This window comes from Sardina pilchardus, chromosome 11 (genome assembly GCF_963854185.1).
Source record: "Sardina pilchardus chromosome 11, fSarPil1.1, whole genome shotgun sequence".
Classification (NCBI taxonomy): Eukaryota; Metazoa; Chordata; class Actinopteri; order Clupeiformes; family Clupeidae; genus Sardina; species Sardina pilchardus.
Genome location: NC_085004.1, coordinates 33689183 through 33713169, shown reverse-complemented (window position 1 = coordinate 33713169; position 23987 = coordinate 33689183). Strand labels below are relative to the sequence as shown.

The 23987-nt window shown below is 38.5% G+C and overlaps 1 protein-coding gene across 1 annotated transcript; it reads left to right on the top strand.

The window, feature by feature from the left end:
• Window positions 1-1168: 1168 nt before the first annotated feature.
• On the top strand, window positions 1169-22592 carry LOC134095788 (sorting nexin-1-like). The gene is made up of 15 exons (XM_062549471.1): window positions 1169-1483; window positions 4448-4595; window positions 4716-4840; window positions 4997-5063; window positions 5172-5215; window positions 5292-5433; window positions 9558-9636; window positions 12740-12815; window positions 17872-17985; window positions 18093-18186; window positions 18341-18546; window positions 20818-20961; window positions 21531-21611; window positions 21699-21770; window positions 21919-22592. Exons 1-15 carry the CDS (start codon window positions 1364-1366, stop codon window positions 21967-21969), a joined length of 1563 nt encoding a protein of 520 aa, XP_062405455.1. The 5' UTR covers window positions 1169-1363; the 3' UTR covers window positions 21970-22592.
• The last annotated feature ends 1395 nt before the right edge of the window (window positions 22593-23987 follow it).

Genomic DNA, 23987 nt, shown 5'->3' with positions numbered 1-23987 from the left:
ACCGTTTAGGAACCTGCATAGTTTTGAAAGTATCGATTTGGCACCGGTATCGAAATATACCCTTTCAATACCCAACCCTAGTTGTGGTAGCAAAGATCCTTCCGCTTTAACCCTCTCTGGTGGTAGGGAGGGGCAGGTAGTAGGATCTGTTAAAATCCCTCTTATCAATCCTAAAATGGAATCAGGAATGGCATCAAATACAGTTTGGTACGTACCAATGTTGCAAGTTAACCCATTACATAGGCCTACTTCAAACACAGTGTTGGGAAGGTTACTTTAGAAATGTAATGTGCTACAGTTACAAGTTACCCTGTTTAAAATGTAATAGTAGTGTAACTTTTTGAATTACTTTTTCTGAGTAACGTAACTAATTACTTTTGATTACTTTTTGATTACTTTTCCGATTTTTAAATGATATGTATATAGTCCCCAAATCCATGCAAAGATTTCGGCCTTGGTCTACAGGCTGCCGAGCAGTTCTGTACAAGCACACAAGGCAGCAAGGGCATTCAATGCATGAATTAGCATCAATTGTTTTGTGAGGATAATATAATGATAATCATAACACGTTTACAGGCAGGCATGTAGGCCTACGCTGATGGCGCTGTAGACGTGATAGAGCCTATCAGAAGGTCTCGTATCAAACTATGGCTGTGGAGGGAAACAGTTCTTTTTACATACAATATTCTTTGCAAGGTTTTGCTGACAATATCTGTAATTCAAATTGTAATTTTGAAAAATTTCAAAAGTACCTGTAATTGAATTACAATTTTTTTCTACAGTAACTGTAATATATTAGTTACATTTATTTTGTAATTAAATTACGTAACTCAATTACATGTAATGCGTTACTCCCCAACACTGTTCAAACAAAAGCTTGAGTACGATAAAAGACAACCATTAGTCAATTAAGTGCAGGATGCCTTTATCAGTCCTTGATGTAGAGAGACGACTTCTTTACAATGATGTTGTTCCAGATAGGCGTGTTGTGAGGTGTAAAATTATGATTGTAGGCCTACAGAATTGTCCAGCACAGAAGAACTTGCTGATGGAAGAGATAAAAAAAATATAAAAAAGGTTGAAGATCCCTGCACTAGGGTGTCGCCGCTTAACACTCCACCACAGTAGAAGGCGCTAAAGCGCTATTTTGTTCATTTGCAAAGATGGAAGTGGAAGATGGAGGGAGGTAAATGACAGTGTAGACGTTTGGGAAATCGATCGCTGGACATCACAGTATCATTTGTCAGTCACAGTTGCAAGTAAATTGTTAGAAATTGTTAGATAATTACATTAGTATTGTATCACCGATAAGCACGACAGTTTTGGTCATTTTTAAACGTTAGCATTAACACAACATCCAAGTATGGAGGCTAGCACAGAGCGTAATCCACCGCCATTCCCTGATCCAATGGACCGAGAAACAAATTCGAATAAATTAGAGGAGGAAAGTGACGACGAGGGTGAAGACATTTTTACTGGCAATGTAAGTATACAAGGTCAAGATTCTATCGGATGTAAACGCTGTAATCATTCACACATCCTGTCTGATGAGCTGTTCAGCTTTGAGTTAGCCTGCTTGAAGTTAATTCTAGAAAACCAAAGGCACAGTGCAGATAAACAGCAATCACATTCTTCTGATGACCAACATCATGTGAAGTCGCTAGGTCACTTCATTACAAGACTGGGTGTGAACTTCAAATGGTCTTCGCAGTTCAGCTTTGTTAAGTTATACTATACATTGTATGGAATTCATATTAACAACAAGGGCAGTCGTGCGACTGCAGACCCTCGCGCCCCCATTGACGAGCGTTATTGAAAGTGAAACCACATTCCTAGCATTCTGATCTGGATGATGTGACTGCAAAGTGATAACCACATGACAAGTCAGGGATTCAACCATCGTTATTTGACACGTGCACATAGATACTGTTGTTAAACTTGGTGAAATGACATTTAGATGTTCAATGTTCCTGTTCTTACGGTTCCTGTTTACCAACCATACCAGGTGACACAAATGTCAGAAAAAGCCAGAAGATCATGTCTTCTCTTGAAGGATTATATGGACACTTAGGCCTACTGTAATTGCTTTATATGCTTTCGAAATTGTGTAAATAAATGTCATTCCTTCAGAGTGTTGTGAATCTGGACAACTGTTGAGATTAACCAGCTTCAGCCTGCGGAATGCCTGTGTTGATATGTCTCCGAATCGGGTCATTCCATGCCAAACGTAGGCCTACATGTCCCCACTCGACCGTCACAACTTTGGCTGAAAAAAATCAATGTTGTTCACACACTTCTTAATAGGTGTAGTCTCAAATATTAGCTTTCTACTCCCAACAGTTTTGTCACAAAACTACTCCCCCCCCCCCCCCCCCCTGCATTTTTAAGCAGCGTTTTCTGAAGAGTCATTTTCAGATTGCTAATACTATAAAAGTGTTTAGGCTAGCTCATTCAAACTTCCCATGCTTAAAATACGCTACGGTGACTTGAGGAATATGGATTTCCAAGGGGAATATATGAAAACCCATTTTGTGGCATTTGTGAAATGCTACTGCAAAAAATCTACCAACATGACACATTTTTTTTTTTTGGAAAGATAAGATATAACATATCAGAAACTTGTGATGGTGTTCTGCCCCATTCTCTCAAAATGAATTTTTGAAAATGTGGTATTTTTGGACATTCAAACCCAGCATTCAATGGCCAATGGAAGCATATTTTTTTTTAAAAAATCTATGGCACAGAGCTTACACTGCACAAAATACTTTATTTGAACTCCTGTGCAGGCCAGTCAAGTTCATCTACACCAAACTCTGTCATCCATGTCTGTATGGACCTTGCTTGGTACACTGGTACACAGTCATGTTGGAACAGAAAGTGGCCATTCCCGAGCTGGGCTTGGTCTCTTAGTTCCACTGAAAGGAACTCTGAATGCTTCAGCATTAACCAAGATATTTTGGACAATTCCAACTTTATGGAACAGTTTGGGGATGGCCACTTCAAATACAATAGAGACATATGTTTTGGTCCATCCAACACCCTCCTTTCATTTCGTAACGCATAAACCAGTCCATATCAGCAAAAATATCCAGCATGATGCACAGTGGGGAGAACATGTATTTGATACCATGCTAAAGTTGCCTAAAAAGAGGAATCATTATTTGACAATAATTGATCTTAATGTCTTAATTCAAAAAATGAGTAAAAATAAACCGCTAAGTACACCAATTTTCTTTGTGATTGAAGAATGTATCGTAAATAAATAAATGTTCTTCCTAAATGCTAGGGGGAAGGAAGTATTTGACCCCCAGTGTAACCCTATGGGAAACACATAGGGTTAACATAGGGGCAGGCAGATTTTTATTTAAGGCCAGCTATTTCATGGATCCAGGACATTATTCATTTCATTTCATATTTATTATACAGGAAAGTATTAAAAGTAACAGAGTTACAGTTTAAAACGGGACTCAGTGAAAAGCTGATTTACAGCAGGTTCCTGTTCTTTATGCATCCTGATAAAGTTCCCTTGGCCGTTGGAATTAAAATAGCCCCACATCATCACATACCCTTCACCATAGTTAAAGATTGGCATGGTGCTTTTTCCAGTAGGCCTATTAGCCTGTTTGATGCTCATTGAGCTCAATGCAAATCAAACAGGCTAATAGACCTACAGTAATTTCCCGCATATAAGCCGCATTGTGTATAAGCCGCAGTGGACAGTGTTTTATGCAAGTTAAAAGAAACAAAACCATATTAACACCATATTAACTGCCCCCCTGTATTAACCTCATAGCGTAAGAAATTTTGTAAAATCAATGTATAAGATGCGGCTAATAGTCGGGAAATTACAGGTACTGGAAAAAGCACCATGCCAATCTCTAGCTATGGTGAAGGGTATGTGATGATGTGGGGCTATTTTAATTCCAAAGGCCAACGGAACTTTATCGGGATGCATAGTGGTGATACCTTAGTGGCTTTTTGTCAAACACTTTCAGAGCCTGTTTGTACAAAGATTCTAAGAGCCTGATTGTTGTTGGACTGGCCTTGCCCCACAAGTAATACAGTATCAGATGTGTGAGAAAATGAGGGCATGGAGAAATATCTTTGTAGCCTCTGTCGAAAGAGAGGATCTAATCTGTCTAAATTTTGCCATGCTGCATTTAATAGTTTTTGTCATTTTCTTAATGTGTTTCTGAAGTTGAGATCTGAGTGTAATATAAAACCAAGATATTTGAACTTAGTCTCAATTTGTTCACCCTCAATGCAGATGTTTACACCTTGTTTACATTGTTGTAATAAAAGTGGAAGCATTACAGATTATTAATTGAGGAAACACTCCTGGGCAGTGTGACATTGTGTGAGCAGTGTGTCAATAATATCGTTTTCTTTATATATTATAATGATTCCTCATGATAACGGTTGTCATCCCTATCTGAATTTCATGTAGATGAAATCCACCTCTGGCACCCCAGTAAACCAGATGCCAACCGACATCTTCACTGAGGAAGGATCAGGCACAACTGTACAGTCCCACAGAGTGCTCCAGCAGGATGCGAATGGTCTACGTTCTGATGATGAGCAAGACTTGTTTGCAGGTACTTATTGTACTGATGCAGGATGTTGGCAGAAACCAGGGTCAGACAATGGCTGATTCACCAGTCCAAGGCTTCTGTACATTCTGTAGATTTTGTGAAAAACTCTTCTTTTGTTTTCAGAGGCAACTGTGGAGCTGTCCATAGACAAGGTTAACAACAGAGAAAGAAAAGAAGTGACAAGGCCAAGCTCTTCTGTACAGGACATTTCTTCCAAGTCTAGTGCGACAAATAAGTCCTTGGAAGAGGTAGGACAAAAAGAAAGACACAAGCTGTTTAATCACAGTAACTAATATTGCCATTTTGAAGCATTCCATCTGCATTTTGCTGAAACAGTGTTTAGTTGATGAGGAACTTTAAGAGTTGTTTGACATTATTGTCTTTGTTTATATGTCATAATTCAGTGGGAAGAGGAAGAGAGCAGAGACAAGTTTGAATTAAATATTGCTGTGACTAATCCTGAGAAAGTTGGTAAGACCCTTTATTTATACAGTATATAGAAGGTCATGGCCTCTAAATGTATGTATTTCACACAAAATTTGACTATTCATAGTACTTAATGTTGATGTCTTATTGCAGGAGATGGCATGAATGCTTACATGGCCTATAAAGTGTCCACTCAGGTATGTAATGCCATGCATATAAACAAATGATGTTGTCAAATATTTAGATTTATTTACCTCACTTGTCTTCCTGTAGACCACTCTACCAATGTTCAAGAGCACAACATTTTCTGTGAGGAGAAGATTTAGTGATTTCCTGGGACTGTCTGAGAAACTTTCGGAGAAGCATTCACACCATGGGTATATTGTGCCACCACCCCCAGAGAAGAGTGTTGTAGGTGAGGAACTAAAGTTGAAGTTAAACATGGTTATCACATTTGTAGGTTGGTTTAAGTAAGTAACCTGCCTCAAAAGCTTTTATATAAAGTAGTTTGGCAACTATTTTAACTTGTGAGAATACAATCAAAGAAAGTCTGCATCAATGCTAGAATGACTTTGTCTTCAAGTACAGTACTGTCATTCCCTTTCACATCAGACAGAATCTTGGAAAATAGTTGATGCTCAGATTTTGCCCAAAGTTTGCCCATGTAATGTTTAGGTTCCAAAACTATCTGTAAAATGTTTTTATTCAATTCATAGTTTTTATCTTTTTACAATTATTACAGCTTGTCTTAACAGCATGAGAGCAACCTTGTGGTGTAGCATTGAGTGTGCTCTGTCCACACTGAATCTGTCATATTTTTTACACTTTTTTTTTGTTGCATTTTTTTGGCGTCTGACAAAAGTTCTGCTTAAAGCTTTGCGCTGCATGGCACTGCACAGCACTGTGTTGGGGCATTCCAATTGAAAACAAGGTTATCTAACGAGTTTCATTGTCAACACTGAATTGCATACAGTTAGAACACAGTGCTAAATTCTTAGAAATGCTAAAAAACACAACCTCCCCAATTTTATCCTCAATAGATTCATCCCCATTATTTGTTTAGACTTCAAACATTGACACAAATAGTGTCTTTAAAATGAAAATAAGGATTGATATCAAATGGGTACAGAAATATGAAGAAACGATTTGAATAGGAATAGTTAACAGAATTTGAACACGTTTTTCCAAAGTTTTCCAAATCCAATATGGCGGAAATTAATGTCACGGGGTGCGTTGAACTCGGCATCATCCAAGGATTCCAGTTTTGTTGCTAGGCCCCCAATTTACTTACCTAGTACAGATTAGGTGTACAGGTAAACATTATGTTAACTGATTGCCTTTTGACACAGTGATCATTTGATGGCAGGCATGCAAACTCCTCACCTTTCGGCGAAATTCGCCGTTTTGAATCAAAAATAGGTGACTTACATGATTCGTGCAGATCCGATGAGAAAATATTTAGGGGGGGGGGGGGTCAAGGTGAATTGAATTTACAACTGAGTTTAAAAATCATGCGCAGACGCTAACGCATCTTGAGGTGTTTCCAGAGCCGCATTTAAAACGTGTCTGATCAGCAAGGGATGCGTGAATGTAGCCCTTATGCGTTTAATAAACATTAGTGGAAGCTAATTGTTGACAAAGACGCAACGAACAGAACGCGCACGCCGATATCCCTGTTGTGAGCGCAGATAGATGCGTCTCAGGTGGAATAGTGATTCTGGACAGATGGAGGAGAGATGCCGAGGGATTTCACAGGTGGGCTAGTTGAAACTTTCAACTTCTATTAGAAAAAGACGCTGAGTGAAGCAACGGGCATAGGTTGTTTTCTTCTAATGTTATGAAAGTCAGCGAAATTAGACAAAAATGTAGACATAACGAGTTCTTTGAAGAAGAATACGTGCAGTTTGAACCATCTAGATCGGCAAAAGGTGAAGCAAATAGGCAGACTTTATCAGTATATCAAAGGCTAATGTGACAGTTGAATTAAATGCTCATAAACTGGTTTGTTTTGTCCGGAGACGTAGTTGATTGACATGCTAATGTTGTCTTTAAGAAACGTGGGCCCTGTTACTCGAAGCACACTGCGCATAGACCTTACGCAAAGCCTACGCAAAAGATATGCAACTCAAATTATTTGCTATAGTAACGTAGCCAAAAAAATTTGCGACTGCTTCAGACCACACGTAACGCACGTAACCGTTTGAGTGTGTGTGACTTGCGACAAGTTTCAGTTACATCCGGATCATTACGAGTTCGTAAGCCATGCGTAACGTAAATTTACACTTGATTGTCGAGTTACAGGACCCTAGTCTGTGCCTACAGGTAGCCTACAGTTTAACATGTAATATGAAGACAGTTCACATAACTTTATTGGTTGGTTAAACACTAGCACAATATAAACCACAAGTAGCCTAGCCTAGGCTGCATATTAAAACATTTAAAAACAATTTGAAAAAATAAAGCCTATCTTCCCTATTTTAGGCTATATAATAATATTAGGCCTAGTTTGAAATAGTGTGTCTCAAGCAAGTTTATTGATTACCTGGTTTGGTCCAACAAATATTCAGACTTATAGTTTAAAGGGACACTTCACCGATTAGCATTAAGCTTTGTATCTTTAGAAAACCAGTCATGTTTTTGAATGGTCATGCATCATTCCCTCAGTTTGCCTTGAGATGGGAGAAATACGGATTTCAGTGAAACCCATGAATAGGACTTCCTGCTTTCAATGATGTAAAATGATGATTTTTACATCATTGAAAGCAGGAAGTCCAACATTGAAATCAGTATTTCTCCCATCTCAAGGCAAACTGAGGGAATAATGCATGACCATTCAAAAACATGACTAGTTTTCTAAAGATACAAAGCTTAATGCTAGTCGGTGAAGTGTTCCTGTGTCCATTAGGCCTATGAAATCATCAGAAAAGAAAGCGGGTCCCTCACACTTTGGAAGATTTTTTTCCATTTTTTTTTCCCGCGGGGGGGGGGGGGGGGGGGGGGGTGTCTGGGGGTCGGAGAAGAGTCTCACCTTTTTCACCCCTGACCAGTTTGCATGCCTGTGATGGAGTAAATGGCCACAGACAATGCTTACATTAGGCCATCCTTAAAAATATTTTTGTTTGCTGTATCCCGACCGACTCTGTCAAATTAGGGCCGACTCAAATATTTATTTATTTTTCCTTTTCAGTCTGACCGACTGCCGGTTGTAAACTTGTGTTCAGCCCGACCAATTTTTTTTTAACTCTTCGAATAATCAATACAAATTCAATACAATAATGTTGAAGCGCCAAGGCTATTAGCCCCCTTGTTGGACAGTCTCAGAAATGGTTTATTAAGTAACTAGACAATGTTTGACTGTCCCGTTGGTTCTTCTGTGTCACCTGTGTGCGTATGCGTGTGTCTCAGATGGAGTTCTGATATGTTTTGATTGGGGGTAGGTGTCCAAGGGGGGATGTTTGGTTCAGATAGGTTAGCGATTGATAAAGACGTTTAGTAATCGTTTAGTAGCCTACGTTTATGTTGTGGTGTTGTTCAATGAGTGTGAATGACGAGTGATTGAGACCAAGATTTAGCAGTGAATCAGTTTGTTGTTTTTTTTTGTAGTTGTTTTTTTTTTTTAAACTAAGATTTCTGGTAATTTTCCCATTTAAAACGTGTCTCCTCTCAAGTTAGAGAGTGCAATAAGACCAACTGAAAATGAAACCTGGCGTTTTTCTAGGCTGATTTGACATGGAGCTACACTCTCATTTGGCGTAATAATCAAGGCAACTTGCAAACGTAACATAGGCGCAGTGATATCGTACGCAGCATCTGAAAATAGTCCCCATAGACAACAAGCAGTAGTAGTGCCAGTAAGTTGCAAGTTGCCTTGATTATTACGCCAGATGAGAGTGTAGTTCCATGTCAAATCAGCCTAGAAACACGCCAGGTTTCATTTTCAGTTGGTCTTATTGCACTTTCTAACTTGAGAGGAGACACGTTTTAAATGGGAAAATTACCAGAAATCTTAGTCACTTTTAAACATGAAGCTAGCAGGCGAGAAGCTAATGGTCTAATCCGATTCAATGATCTATGCTAGGCTGAAGCTAAAAGTTGTATCTCCAGACTCATAGAATGGCTGGATGAACGGGAACAAGGTAAATATCGATTGTTTTGCTCGAGGGGAGGTGGAAAATGAGCGTATTTCCAAAAATGGCGGAATATCCCTTTAAGTTAAAATGTTTTAGCAAAAAAAAACTAAAAAGATTTCACAACTTGTTTGTGGTCTATATAACATGCATCAAAATGAGTTGGTGATGTCACAATATGCAAATGTGTTTTAAATTCATACCTACAAAATCACCGTGACCAAAATTGTACTTTTTTTTTTTTTTACTTTGAATCGTGAAAAAAAAAATGATAGACCGACTGACCGACCCAATATATATATTTTTTCGACTGTTACGGCAAACAAGAATATTCTTAAGGATGGCCTTACAGGGTTTAGGGTGTATCTATTTTTCTTCATAATATTTGATATTGTGATATTTGCCTTGCTAGGAATGACTAAAGTGAAAGTGGGAAAGGAAGATAACTCCTCAGCAGAGTTTGTCGAGAGGCGGAGAGCAGCACTGGAGAGGTCAGTCTTTGTGGTTTTCTGGAAGCAATGTCAGCTAGCCTGATGTTGTCATACTCAAAATTCAGAATATGACTCTGATACTGCTCCATTGAGACCGTATGGGGCATGTTTCAACCATGTGTTTCCTTAAACACACTCCTAAACCTTGTGGAAAGCCTTCCCAGAAGAGTTGAAGCTGTTATAGCTTCAAAGGGTGGACTAACGTCATATTAAACCCTATAGATTAATAATAGGATGTGACTGAAGTTCATATAGGGGTCTAGGCAGGTGACCCAATACTTTTGCCATTATAGTGTATATGTGGTAGGACTTTTCCTTTCTGATGCTGGATTTTTCCACCTCTGATAATGGTGACAAACAAACAAATTTAAAAAATAACAAGTTGCTACACAGAACAAATAATGCCGGACGGAGCGGCACTGAGTCCGTAGTCTCGAAACAGTCCAGCCAGCAGCAGAAAAGGAGCCCCGCGGCCTTAGTTTAGTGACACCAGAGTAGGCTACTAGTCTCTCTGGTCTCTGGTGCCTTATTGATCACATACGGCAGAACAGCTGATCCACACAGAGCAGGATCAGACTGACAGACTTTGACTAGATATATAGCATATAGCATTGCATGAGCATGTGTCTACGTTGGAGTGTTTGTGTGAGTGTGTGTTGCAGTGTGTGTGTGTGTGTGTGTTGGAGAGTTTGTGTGTGTGTGTTGGAGAGTATGTGTGTGTGACTGTGTGTGTGTGTGTGTGTGTGTGTGTGTGTGTGTGTGTGTGTGTGTGTGTGTGTGTGTGTGTGTGTGTGTGTGTGTGTGTGTGTGTGTGTGTGTGTGTGTGTGTGTGTGTGTGTGTGACTCTGGTGGCCCCTGGTGTGTAAGTCATTTCAACAGTGCGTCAGGGTCGGGGTGATGTGTGTTGGATGCCCGGCGGGCTACCCTGGGGTGTACATACATGTGTATAACTACAGTACTGTAGAAGGTGGTCCGTGGGGGGGAAAGTTTGGGACCTCTGATCTAGGCTACTGTTAAATTGCACAAAACAAAAAGGGAAGGATTGCCTTTGTCATGAACATACTGTACTGTAGCCTAGAATAGCATATCATCACATAACCCTAATGGACTAATTATTTGCTCTATGTTTGAGTCTGATTGAGTCTGTTTAAAACATGTTCACTATCCACTGTTCATAATGTTCATACTTCAGGAATGGAGAGGGGTTTGTATTGTGTTAAAAACTTTTTAAAACTTAAATGAAATGAAATGTTGTAGTTGTTACGAATAAGGTGTTACAGATCCAGAAATGGAAAAGAGGGTTTGTCACACTCACTAAACCACAGAACATTAAAATAAACAAACAAATGTTTTCCTTTCAAACACAATGTTGTTAGGTTGAACTGACATATTTTGCCACAACAATGAATGCATCCAACAGAATCATGTTAGATCAATGTGAAGCACCTAAGTACTGAACCAGTAAGGCAAATGAATGCATGCAATGCCTTGGTGTCTTGTGCGATGACATTGTGCTCCCATGAGCATTTGCAAGAACAGTGAGATAAATCATGCAGCTTACAGTGTTGCCAAAAGTTTTCCCATGCGAGCATAATGCAGAAACCAGTACAATTTGGAGCCAAGTTTTATTGTATGTTATCTCTACTTCTGAAGCACTTACATACACCAAACTTTCCAGTCTTATACCAAACTATATTTACAAGATCTTTACAGAGGGGTTGGTTGATATATTATTCCTGACCTGATATGACATTTTGTTGTTTAAAACATGTCAAAAAAAACAATTTTTCAAGGCTATTAACAGTATATTCTGATTTACAGGACAACAGAAGTAGATATCCATAAATCCCTCTGTAACTTTCCCCCATCTAATATATAACACAATGAAAAATTAATAGTTCAATAATGCCCGAAGGCACATGATTTTAAATTCAGTAGGCTACTGTAAAAGCACCAATTAGCCTACCTCCCCTTTCGTTCGGAAATTCTAAATCAACGATGCCTTTTAAAACCCCAAAATATCATTTGAAGAAATGAACCTTACATTTTTCAATACGACCGTTTGATTGACAAACGTACTGTCCATTGCTGCTACGTGGTTTTGGATATAATTTGCTGGAGTTTTTTTTAGTCCTGCCCATTCCACAGATGATTGACGTGTTTATGTCCATGTCAGTACTTCCAACTCAGTGGCTTCAAGTGGCTTAGGAATAGGATTTAGGAAAAGTGATTTTGCAAAAATGGCCAAAAAATATAATTTTATTTTCATTTTATTATATTTTCAATTTATTTTATTTCATTTTAATTACTCTAAAGGAATGTGTTATTTGACAGCCCTAGTTAAAATCTATTGCAGGTTATTATTTAGGGTCATTCCGTGTCAAATCACCCAGTGCCAGAAAGTGACCCTCTCCAAAAACAATCTGAAAAAAATCACAGGTGTTAGCAGACTAAACCTATGCATACATTTTCAATAGTATACCTGGATCACTAATGATTTAAAAACTACAGCTACAACTACAACTACTTTTGAAGCTTCAAGTCATTTTAAGCATTATGGTGAACAATCCTTTTTGGTCAACTTGCAACTTTTGGTCTTTTGGTATTTCACACACATCAGTGAAACTGTGTGAATGGAAGCACATTTTCCTGTTGAATTAAAGAAATCCAATCAGATGAGATGTGTAATTTACCCTCTGCAAAGCTCTGAAAATGAATGAATTTCCCCTTGGGGATCAATAAAGTATCTATCTATCTATCTATCTATCTATCTATCGAAAATGGCTATAAATTCATTATGTGAAAAGACATCATCACTTTTGAAGGCTACAATCCTCTTGCTGCATGTATGGAGGGTTCCAAATGTAGCTGAAATTGGGTGATTTGACATGGAATGACCCTTTATTATTATTATAATATTATTTAAATATAACAGCTTGTAATGCTGAATGATGAAGCCCCTTGCACCCTAGCCAATAAAGTATCTATCTATCTATCTATCTATCTATCTATCTAGCCCCTCTGCAAGTGTTAATCGATGCTCACAATACAGGATGGTGGCATTCTTTACCTTATAATGCTTGTGGCATTGCCCTTTTTATAGGTACCTGAAGAGAGTGGTTTCACACCAGACCTTGCTGCAAGACCCAGATGTCAGGGAGTTTTTAGAGAAAGATGAGGTTCGTGCATCTAGAATTTTGAACATGATCTGCATAAAGTATAGGCTTTTCTGTGTTCTGTGTTTCTGTCAGTTACTTGCATTCTACCTCATTCCACAGCACCACCCAGCCTCTACTAGGAATGGGTCATGGTTTTTGAATAACTGAATAGATGATTTACTCAGAATATTGATTTGTTGATGCGATACAGTACCCTCCAGAATTATTGGCACCCTTGGTAAAGTTGACTAAAAACAGGTATAAAAAAATATCTGCTGGTGATTTATTGTAATTTTTCAATGAAACAAAATGAGGAAAATTCCAACATTGAAAGGAAGCAAATTATTTTGAGAAAAAGGAAAATCTGGTAACACTTTACTTGACGGGTTCATTCATAACAGCTGTCATGAACTGCACATGAAGCATTCATGCCTGATTCATGAAACATGACTCAACATTCAACACTTTCATGAATGTGGAAGACAAAATGACAAAAACTTGTCAAAATAAAAGTCCAACAATCTAGTAATCCATATACAGGGTATTATGAATCCTCTTCAGTGTTTGTGAACATCTCATGAATATTTTATGAAGTCTACTTCAAATGTCACTTTACTACACGAGTTGTGAAGTATTCATCATACTGGGAAGTGAACTACTGACCATCCGTGGACCTCTGAATGGTTGGACATTCCTGTTTTATATATCTATATACAGTCATTGGTGTAGATAATTATGCATTCTTCAGAGGTTACTATCATAAAATAAACAAACAGATCAACTGAAAACTAAATTCTCCTGGACACTGGACTTCTCCGTTGACTAAGAAGTGACATCAGGTTGGCTAAAACAAGACAGCAATGCTGCTTTGCGATTGTTGGACTTTTATTTTGACAAGTTTTTGATGTTTTGTCTTCCACATTCATGAAAGGGTTGGTATGAATGTTGAGTCATGTTTCATGAGATAGTCATGAATACTTCATGTGCAGTTCATGACCGCTGTTATGAATGTGTTATGAATGAACCCGTCAAGTAAAGTGTTACCGAAAATCTCATAAAGAAATACATATTTTTAACAAAAACACGTCACTCAAAATTATTGGCACCCCTACTTGTAATACCTTCTTAAACCTCCCTTTGTCATAAAACAGCTTGTAATACTCTTCTCTGACACCCCATAAAGATTGAGAATACAAAGTAAGGGATTTAAGACCATTCATCTTTACAAAACTTCCCCAGATCGTCCAGATTCCTAAGTCCACACTTGTGCATTCTCCTCTTTGACTTATCCCACTGTTTGTCTATGGAGTTTAGATCAGAGGACTCCAATGGCAATGTCTGAAGCTTGATTTTGTGTTCAGTAAACTATATTTGTTTTGATCTGGACATTTGTTTTGGTTCATTGACCTGATGAATAATCCAATCATGACCAACTTTTAGGGACTTGGTAGAGATGGTTTGATTTCCTTTGAAAATGTTCAGGTTTTTCTTGGTGTTCATGATACCATGCACCTTAATTAGGTTCCAAGGCCTTTGGGAATTAAAACAGCCCCACAATAGCACAGCCCCTCCACCATAATTCTGATTAGGCATGGGATTCGTTTTAGTATAGTCATTATTCTATGTACGCCAAAGACACCTTAAGTGTAAGCTAAAGAGCACAATAGACCACACTCCCAGACATGTCATGGTACCATTCAGTAACTCCTGCCACTGTTCATTAAAGGTCCCAGAGAATGGAAATAATTTTTTTCTTGGTTTTCATGAATTATGAGAGGTTGTGCATAAGCAAAGAGCTATCATGAACATGAGGCATGGTTGTGCCCTCCTTCATATGGAAATCTTGAACTTAGAAATAGACACTAAAAAACGAGCGATTCAGCAAAACTGCTTGCTTGTGATGTCAGACCTCGCAAAGCCATTGAAGTTCAATTGGGGTTGCCAAAGAGGGCGCCATTTAGTCAAACAGACCATTTCAATACCCGGCCTAAATATATGGTTTTAATTAGTCTTGTAAAATTGCAATTGAGTTTATTTTTTTAAATCAAAGTTGAATATATACTATTTTAACATCAGAGAACACAGTGCAATACTCAATTCATCCATTCTCTGGGACCTTTAAATGACTGGACTGGCTTTAACCTGAAATGCTGTCTAAATAATCTATGAACAGTGAGGTCACTTTTGAAGATTTTGGGGGACTTGGTGACCCCAAGATGATAGATTTGTCTGTAACTCTCCAACAGTGGTTCTTATGGATTTGTTTGCCTATCATACCATCCTCCATACTGTACATGGGGGCAAAATAGCCATGGATCTTTGTCCAAACATGTTTTGTCACATTTCCAGATGATTAGAACCTTTTAATCATCATTGTAACTGGAAATATAGGCATTTTCAACAAAATTCCTAGTTTTCATAGACATTCTCTTACTTACAAATGTCAACACACTTTCTTTTTATTTCAATTTAGTGTATTCTCTTGTCTCTCCAATGTTGAAAAATGACTAGAGGATTTAGCCTCTGAGTGACTTCATTTTCATACCATAGTGAAAAAGAACGTCATGAACTACTTCTGAAAGTTCACAGACACTCTGATTTACTTTTAAAAATCCTGTTACATTTTGTACATGTTTCAGGGATGCCAATAATTGTGAGCAATGTGTTTTTTAAAAACAAGTATTTATTTCTTTATGAGATTTGACTTTTTCTCAGAAAAAAATTGCTTCCGTTGCAGGGTGTATTTTTCCTCATTGCTTTCATTGTGGGAGTACAATAAATCACCAAAGGATTATTTTTTACACCTATTTTTAGTCAACTTTTACCAAGGGTGCCAATAATTCTGGAGGGTACTGTAATTGTTTTGTCTCAAAAAAAAAAAAAAGACAGAAAGACATTTCCCCATGTGTTAAGTAACACATTAATGTAACTATAAGATTAGGGATGTCCCGATCCGATCACGTGATTTCAGGGGTAGATCACGTGGTTTCAGACTCGATCGGAATCGGACGTTACATCAGGATCAGGGATCGAATATATACTGTATATATATATCTAATATTTCAAAACAAATGAGAAAAATAACAGCTTAGTATTTGCTGTTGTGTGGTGGTACAGAGTCAGACCGTCTCAACTTCAACTCAACTCAACTTTTTTTTAATGCAGGGCTCCAGAGTGCGCCTGAAAAAAATTCTAGGTCGCACTGGTGCACCTGACGCTGCTCGGGTCAAAGCATATACATTTCTTTCACAAGTTTTCATTGCTGACTATGCGTGCAACTTTACCAAACTGTATACAAGTAAACACCCTCTCCTTGGACCGCTTTCTCTCGCTCTCCCTCTCATAGACATAGGGTTCTATGTCTACGCTCCCTCTCCCTCTTGTGCGCTCTCAATGGACACCCGCCCCTCGACATGCACATTCACAATCGTGAAATGCCGCATAGAAGACGACTAGGTAAATTATAATTAAATCCGGTTAGTATCATAGCATACTGCACAAAATGTATTAAAACTCTTGCATTCAAGTTGACTGATCATCTCAATACAATGTTTTCCAAATCCAAGACTCAAAAGGGCCTGTCCCATGGAGAAAAAGTATTAGACTACCATGAAACTTAAACATGCGTGGGGAAACTGAACAGTCCAACCAGTAGACTATAAGCTAGGCAACTATGCTACTTTGTTTACAATATTTTAAGGCTTCAAGACAGCTGAATTAAAGAGGCGGAGTTGTAATATGAATAGTCATAATGAATGTCATGAATATCAGAAATTTCAGTATATAGAGTATATAAAGAATTATATTATTTACTATACTCTCTTTATAAAGAATATGTATATTCCTTATATTCCTTTGTGTTTCAAATAAAGACAAGCTTTTTCTATGCCTTATTGTTAAAAAAATAATTCACATTATATGAAAGGAGAGCGATGAAAGGTGACCTTTTGGCATTAAAGGCAATGCAATGAAAAATGTGGGTGCACCTAAATTTTGTGCTGGTGCACCTAAAAAAAACAAGCTAGGCGCACCAGTGCAACCAACACAAAAAGTTAGTCTGGATCCCTGTAATGTACTGTAGAACAATCGGATCGGGACTCTGTATCAGCAGATACTCAAAGCCAAATGACTCGGACTCGGGGGCAAAAAAAACCTGATCGGGACATCCCTATATAAGATACCATTAGTGCTTCTCAAAACTGTAGTATAGCCTTCTTATGGTGCTGATACTTTCCACATTTTGTGGTAACCAAGAATGTTTTGAAGAATATCATAAAACATGATTGGTGAGTAGGGTGCATCAAGTGCCCCTCTTTCTCTTGAAACTCTTCTACGGTGGATAATATTATGCCATTTAATGAATTTTCATGACAAGTTTTCTTTCTCATATTATGTGCTTAGGAAAATGTACAATGTTAGCTACAAACAGCGCATGTTGCACTGTGAAGTAGTGCCTTTGTTAAAGGGATAGTTCGGGTTTTAAGACACGAAGTTATATGGGTTCCCTGTCAGCAACGTTGTGCATCAGCACTGACTTACCCCACGACAGCGTCCTGTGAGCCGAGATCCAGACGGTTTTTGATCGTTTTTGATGCTGAAGAAAGTAGTCCGGCAAGTTGCTGGGGTCACGAAAGTAAAGTGTTTTTCTTCTCAAAACCATATGCGTTCAAAAGAGTGATATATTTGCACCACAAAAACGTTGTCCAGCTGTCAGTAGCGCGCAGTGATAGGAATCGAGAAAAATAGTGCCAAGTGATAACGAGGTTTGAATTTTTTTTGAAGGTTTGAACAGGGAATCCATATAACTTCGTGTCTTAAAACCCGAACTATCCCTTTAATCTCTGGTACACCATGTGGCGTGGAAGGTATTGCAGCTGTCACCATTTAGCCATGTGATCTGTTGTTTTAAGTTCTGTTGTGCTATATTGTTTAAGTGCTTTTCTGGCTGTTATGAGACGTTCCTAACCAATATCACATATTGTTCTGTGTAATATTATAACTGAATCTTAAAATGGTTGGTTTCTTATGAAACTTTGTTAAAAATGTGGTGCCTGAATTGTTGGATACGTGTTTTCAGTTACCAAGGGCAGTGAGTACGCAAGCATTGAGTGGAGCCGGCTTCTTAAAGATGATCAACAAGGCATCAGATGCAGTTAACAAAATGACAATCAAGATGAATGAGTCAGACAATGTAAGTAATAAAATGTTACTTCAAACAAGTGCAAGATTTAGCTTGCAGTTGTACATGCAAGTGTATTTTGACATTGTTTGCTCTGCTTTTTCTGTTTTGGCTCTTAGTGGTTTGAGGAAAAGTTTCAGGAGGTAGAGAATGAGGAGCAGCAACTTAGAAAGCTTCATACAGTGGTGGATGCTCTTGTCAATCACAGAAAAGGTGAGTGCTTTCTCTTAGATGTTATTGTGTTCCTTTCTCAGATATTATTGTGTTGCATAGCTTGATGGAAAGGCATTTTGTCAAACAAAGTGGTCATCATCAGGGTTTTTTTTTTCAGTCACTTGCCTATGCTGCCTAATTTTTTTCTGTTTAGAATTGTGTGTGAACACGGCTGTGTTTGCAAAGAGTATGGCAATGCTGGGAACCTCTGAGGACAACACTGCATTATCCAGAGCTCTGTCCCAGCTAGCAGAAGTGGAAGACAAAATGGAGCAACTGCACCAGGAGCAGGCCTGCAGCGACTTCTTTCTCTTTGCAGAACTGCTAGCCGACTACATACGACTACTAGGAGCCGTGCGGGTCAGAGTTACACACACATAGCTCATACACAGTGATGTTTAATTGTGTACGTTTGTTAAATTTTAGTTGTAGTGTCTCTGTCAGATTAGTTACTATTCATACCTGTCTTCTTTTATAACATCCAATACTGCCTGGCCTGTAGATGCCATTTCACAATACTTTTTACAAGGCCTAGAAGAGCATACAAGTGGAAAGTATTGTTAGTTGTTAGTACCTTGTCTCGCATCTTCAATTCAATGGTGCGTTTGGTGGAATAGGGAGGAAGGTAGACTTTGAAAACTTGAAAAATAAAATGAGTACAACTTTCAGGTCCCTGCCCTAGGGCTGGGCAATTAACTGAAAATGTAACAAAACCGGCATTTGGAAAGTCTGGACTTAATCTTGCTCGTTTTAAATGAGCCTATTTATACTTTCCCCTGTGCCTACAACTTTTCCCTGGTTGTGTTCAGTCTCTTGCCTCTCGCTATACTTGCTATACACATGCTTCGCACGTCGCCGGAGTTCTAGACCTCCACCTAGCCATTATTTCCATCGAACCGGTCACCTCGTCGGCCGTTATCCCTTACGTATATATCACATCGGACTGTAAGTTGCATTATTTTGAAATGTATTTCACAAAAACTAAGACCAAAAACAGACAGAGACTAGATAACTGGACACAGAGGCCAAAAATATTGAGAATTCTATCAGGGATGTCAATGAAGTGAATGTTGACGGAGTGAATGGCCGCAAGCCAGGTCATTACGAAGGTGGCAATGCTTAGGGCCTGATGGTTATTGTAAAGCAATTTACAAAAGATTCACAACAAAAATGCTGATATGGTACAGCTCGAGTGGCTACCTTCAGACAACACAAAGTCATGAAATATGTGTGGCAGGGCACTTAATACATTTTCCCGGGGGTGACACCCCAAACTCCCTCTACCTTTTGGGTTGAAAAAAGGTCTAACCTGTCGCAAGTTCACCAAGCTCCCAATCTCATTCCACAAGAATAGAGCGCCCTCTCGCAGCTGTAGACGGTAATGTTTACTCCTTGTTCATGTTTTTTTTTTTTTTTTGGATGTATAAGTTGTTCCTGACTACAAGTCGCATGACCAGTCAAACTATGAAAAAACGTGTGACTTATAGTCTGGAAAATATGGTAGAGTTAATGTTGTCAGAGTGGGCAGTGTAAATTTTTTTCCAAATGAGTAATTAATCATAATCTCATCAATTTTGACATTGATTTGAAGTTGCTCAGTCCCACGCTTCTCTCTCTGCACCTTTGTGGCATGATTGCACTTCCAAACAGATAAGTTAGAGGAGAAAAAAAATTATATCGTACCAAGATTCTTACATCTGATAATTTTGTAAACTAAAGGCAGTTAAGGATAAGAATGTGAAGGTACAAAGTGACATTTCTAAAGGTGTCAATTCTAGAAACATTTTGATGGGGTGGCCGGGCTGAGGCACAGACTCAGAGATGAGTGTCTCACAACCATAATGGGAAAAGTCAATTTAACATGATGTAGTTGGTAGCAAACTTTAAGTTGTAGAACATCTGAAGCACATAACTTGGTAGATGCAGTGCAACAAGAAATAATTTTCAAGTAAAGCAGTAGCCAATTAGAAGTAAGTTTTCCACCTTATGTAGGCTAGATGGGCATGGATAGAACAATTTACAATGGAAGAAATTGGCTCTTGTGCCCAGACTGGACATGTACCCATAAATATAGCCTTAATAATTTGGCCATCATCAAATCAATGTAAAACACTTGTTGTGGCTAAGAAAACAAATCTGCTTTTTGTGCATCTCTGGTAGCCCTAACCCAACTAAACTTCTGGGGGTAACCTGTGCCCCCAATCTTACTCTGCCCCTGGTAGGAGAACATTTTCTAAAATGGAAAAATACAAATTATTAGTTGACTTAAATGCAACTTTCTGCAGGAGACGATCGCTCCTTGTTTACATCTGGAAGTCTGAGACGAAGAACCACGCTTGCAATTTATATATTTAAATATAGCCTATGTATAAATATACACGCTAAAGCTGTCAGGGAAGCTCTGCAGAGAAAATGCAAGCATAAAACGAGCGAAAACGAAAAACGAAACCGAAACCAGAGATGAAATCGCCAATCCTGCATAGTTCCTCTTTAAGGCAGAATTCTTGATTGTTGGACTGAAAGACCTTATATTTGGCAGTGATCATTTTGCATTTTGAAATTAGTCTGTGAATTTAATTATTATTAAAGTATTATAATTATTGGGTTGTGGTTTTTTTTTTTTTTTTTCAGAATTCATTTGACCACCGAATGAAGACTTGGCAGAAGTGGCAGGATGCACAGAACACTCTACAAAAGAAGCGGGAAGTTGAGGCAAAACTTTTGTGGGCTAACAAGCCAGACAAATTACATCAAGCAAAAGAGGAGATTACAGAGGTAACTAAAAAAGCACTCAGAGAGCGCAGACCTCCACCTAATTGTTCTTCCTTGGTTGTCATACATTTAAACCTAAACTATTCAGATCGCCACCACGTGGCCATACGTGCCATTACACAAAAAACATAACCGCCCCCGGAATCCAGATGGTGGTCACTCATTTCTTCCTTGGGTCATTTCAGACCTTCCCTGAAAATGTCATCGAAATCTATCCATTACTTTTTGAGTTATCTTGCTAACAGACAAACAAACAAACCCCGATGAAAACATAACCTCCTTGGCGGAGGTAATAATTATTTAGCATTTAGCAAGTTATGAAGCAACTTCAGTGTCTGAAATGACACAACTTCAAAATGTTTTCCATGTGATCCGTTCCATAAGACCACAAAACCCTGTACGATTTTATCTGTGCAGCCCTGTAGATATTGTTGGATAGTGTTTTGAGATGGGGCTTAAATTAATGTTTTTCCTTATAATTTATTTCAAAAGGTGAATCTCATATATCTGACTGATGGATTGACTGCTTATCAACAGCTGCACATGCTCATGGTTATTTGTACTGTTTACAGTGGGAGGCTAAAGTCACCCAATATGAGAGAGACTTTGAGAGGATCTGCACGACAGTTCGTCAAGAGGTTCTCAGGTTTGAGGTAAGACCATTTCCTGCAGATATATAGAAATTACGATAATAATCATGCACAAATGCATCTTTTCATTATGCTTGTGCTAAATTGCAGAAAGAAAAGGCAAGGGATTTCAAAATCCACATTATTAAGTATCTAGAGTCTCTCCTACTCTCTCAACAAAGGGTAAGTATCTTGGTTAAAAGTGATCATAATGTATAATTATAACTATGAATAACAGTGTATAAAAAGTTATAACTATATAAAAGTGTCATTACATACTGTACAACTTGTATTTGAATTAGTATTAACCAACTATTTCTTGTGCATCTAGATCATCAAGTACTGGGAGGCATTCCTACCTGAGGCAAAGGCAATTGTATGAATGAAAGCACTACCAAGAAGAGACGCTTTGAACACACTTGACATAACAACTTGAACATGACAGAAACCTCTTTTGAAACCTGTCATTTCTTTGGTAGTTCTATGGTGTTGCTCATGTCTGTACTTTAATTTTCCAGGTTACTCAGTTTCTATGCCTTAGAGGGAATTAATACACAAAAAGAACTGTTTTTGGCTCCCCACTGTGTGTATATACAAGAGCTGGAAAGAGCCAAGATACAAGAATGGTTTTCAAACGTGTGGTCAAGCAGAAGATTGTATTGCAGCAAATAATCTGTACAAGCTGACAACAGCTCCTGTGTTACCAAACAAAGAACATTTGGCTTGGGGAGCAAATCACATACAGTACCTTTTAAATATTTTGATTCCACCTTTGATTCAGCAAAAGACAGTTGAAGTTGATTTCCATAAAGTAAACGTAATGGTAGTGTTGACATTGTGTTTTCAAGCTCTGCTCTATTTCAGACTGCAAATACGTGATCTAACCAGCTACGGGTGTCTGATTTCTGCAGACTGGGTGTTCACCTGTTCTGCAGCTCAGTTACATTCCTTGTGTACTTTCTTATAAGAACAGGAGTATTATTCATAATAAAATTATACATTTTACTTGTGTGTACAACTCATATACTGATGCATTATTAAAGGGTCGTATTGCTATTGCCCATTCCAGAATGATTTTCCCTTAAAGGAACACGCCACCATTTACTGAAATTGGGTTATTCACCGTCTCCCCTAGAGTTAGTTAAGTGAGCAAAAACATTATTATTGTGGAATGCTAGCTTAGCATGGTGAATGGAATCCTTTATTGCCAGATCGCAGGTTGTGAGTAAAATTGAGCCAACAAAAAATATTATTTCTTGTGGTCTCCGTCTTCACAAGTCCAAATGGCAATGCAGATTAAGACTCGGCGGTTTCTAGCCAAACATTGTCATACTCAAAATTCTAGTCAGAACTTGAGTCTGATACTGCTCCATTGGGATGTAATTATGGTATTTCTGTTCAAACTGATGCTTCAAACATGCTATTAACAGTTTTCCCACATATCCACTTTGGCCTAAGTTTTCAGAAATAGTCGTGTGATAATCAGTGATAAAACCTCTGTTTTGGTGTAAATGAAAGGCCAAACAGCATGGAAATAATATGCATTTGTAGCCACAGCATTTCTTTTACAAACAAAATCAATCTTATCAGAATTTCAGAAATAATCACCTCTGGAGTCGTCTTAAGATGGCTACATGAAGTCGAATGAGCCTAATGCCAAACCAAACTTCCCAACCTCAAATTTTGTGGGCGGGGCTACGTTTGGCTGGCTCCCTGGCTAGGCAGTTTCCTATGCAAGTACTGACTTGGGACTATATTGGGGGTGAAGCACTGCTACTTGGGTGCAGAGATATCATTCAACTCATCAGTACTAGCTCAACCTCTCCTCCAGGCTCGTTCCCACTGATCCATAACTAACACTGGATAGACTATCCCATTGTTGCCGCCCCATCATTCTTCATCTAGATCAGTGGGAACGAGGACCGAGGAAGGAAGGGAGGATGTATAAAATGAAGAATGAGAGGCACCCAATCTCTGCACCAAAATAGCAGTGCTTTGCCCCAAAATAGTCCCAAGTCAATACCTGCTCAGGAAATCGCATTGCTATTTGTACTCATTGTGAAGATGGAGGCCCCAAGTGTGTGTGTGTGTGTGTGTGTGTGTGTGTATATATATATATATATATATATATATAAAATATTGGCTCACTTTTACTCAGAACATGCTATCCAGCAACAAAGGATTCCATTCACTATGCTAAGCTAACCTAGTGGGGGTGCTTCTGGAATTCGACAATGACAACTCTAGGGGAGACGATGAATAACCCAATTTCAGAAAACGGTGGGGTGTTCCATGACAATGCCATGACAGACTATAATAAATTATAATCAGAGATGGCACCTTTAATTGCATATCCTATTACCTGAGGGATAAGGAATGTGTTGTAATGCATGTCAAATG

Coding starts and splice junctions, on each gene's coding strand:
- LOC134095788 (XM_062549471.1), top strand. CDS start 1,364: ATGGAGGCTAGCACAGAGCGTAATCCACCGCCATTCCCTGATCCAATG. Junction 1,484..4,447: donor AAGACATTTTTACTGGCAAT/GTAAGTATACAA, acceptor AATTTCATGTAG/ATGAAATCCACCTCTGGCAC. Junction 18,547..20,817: donor GACTACTAGGAGCCGTGCGG/GTCAGAGTTACA, acceptor TTTTTTTTTCAG/AATTCATTTGACCACCGAAT.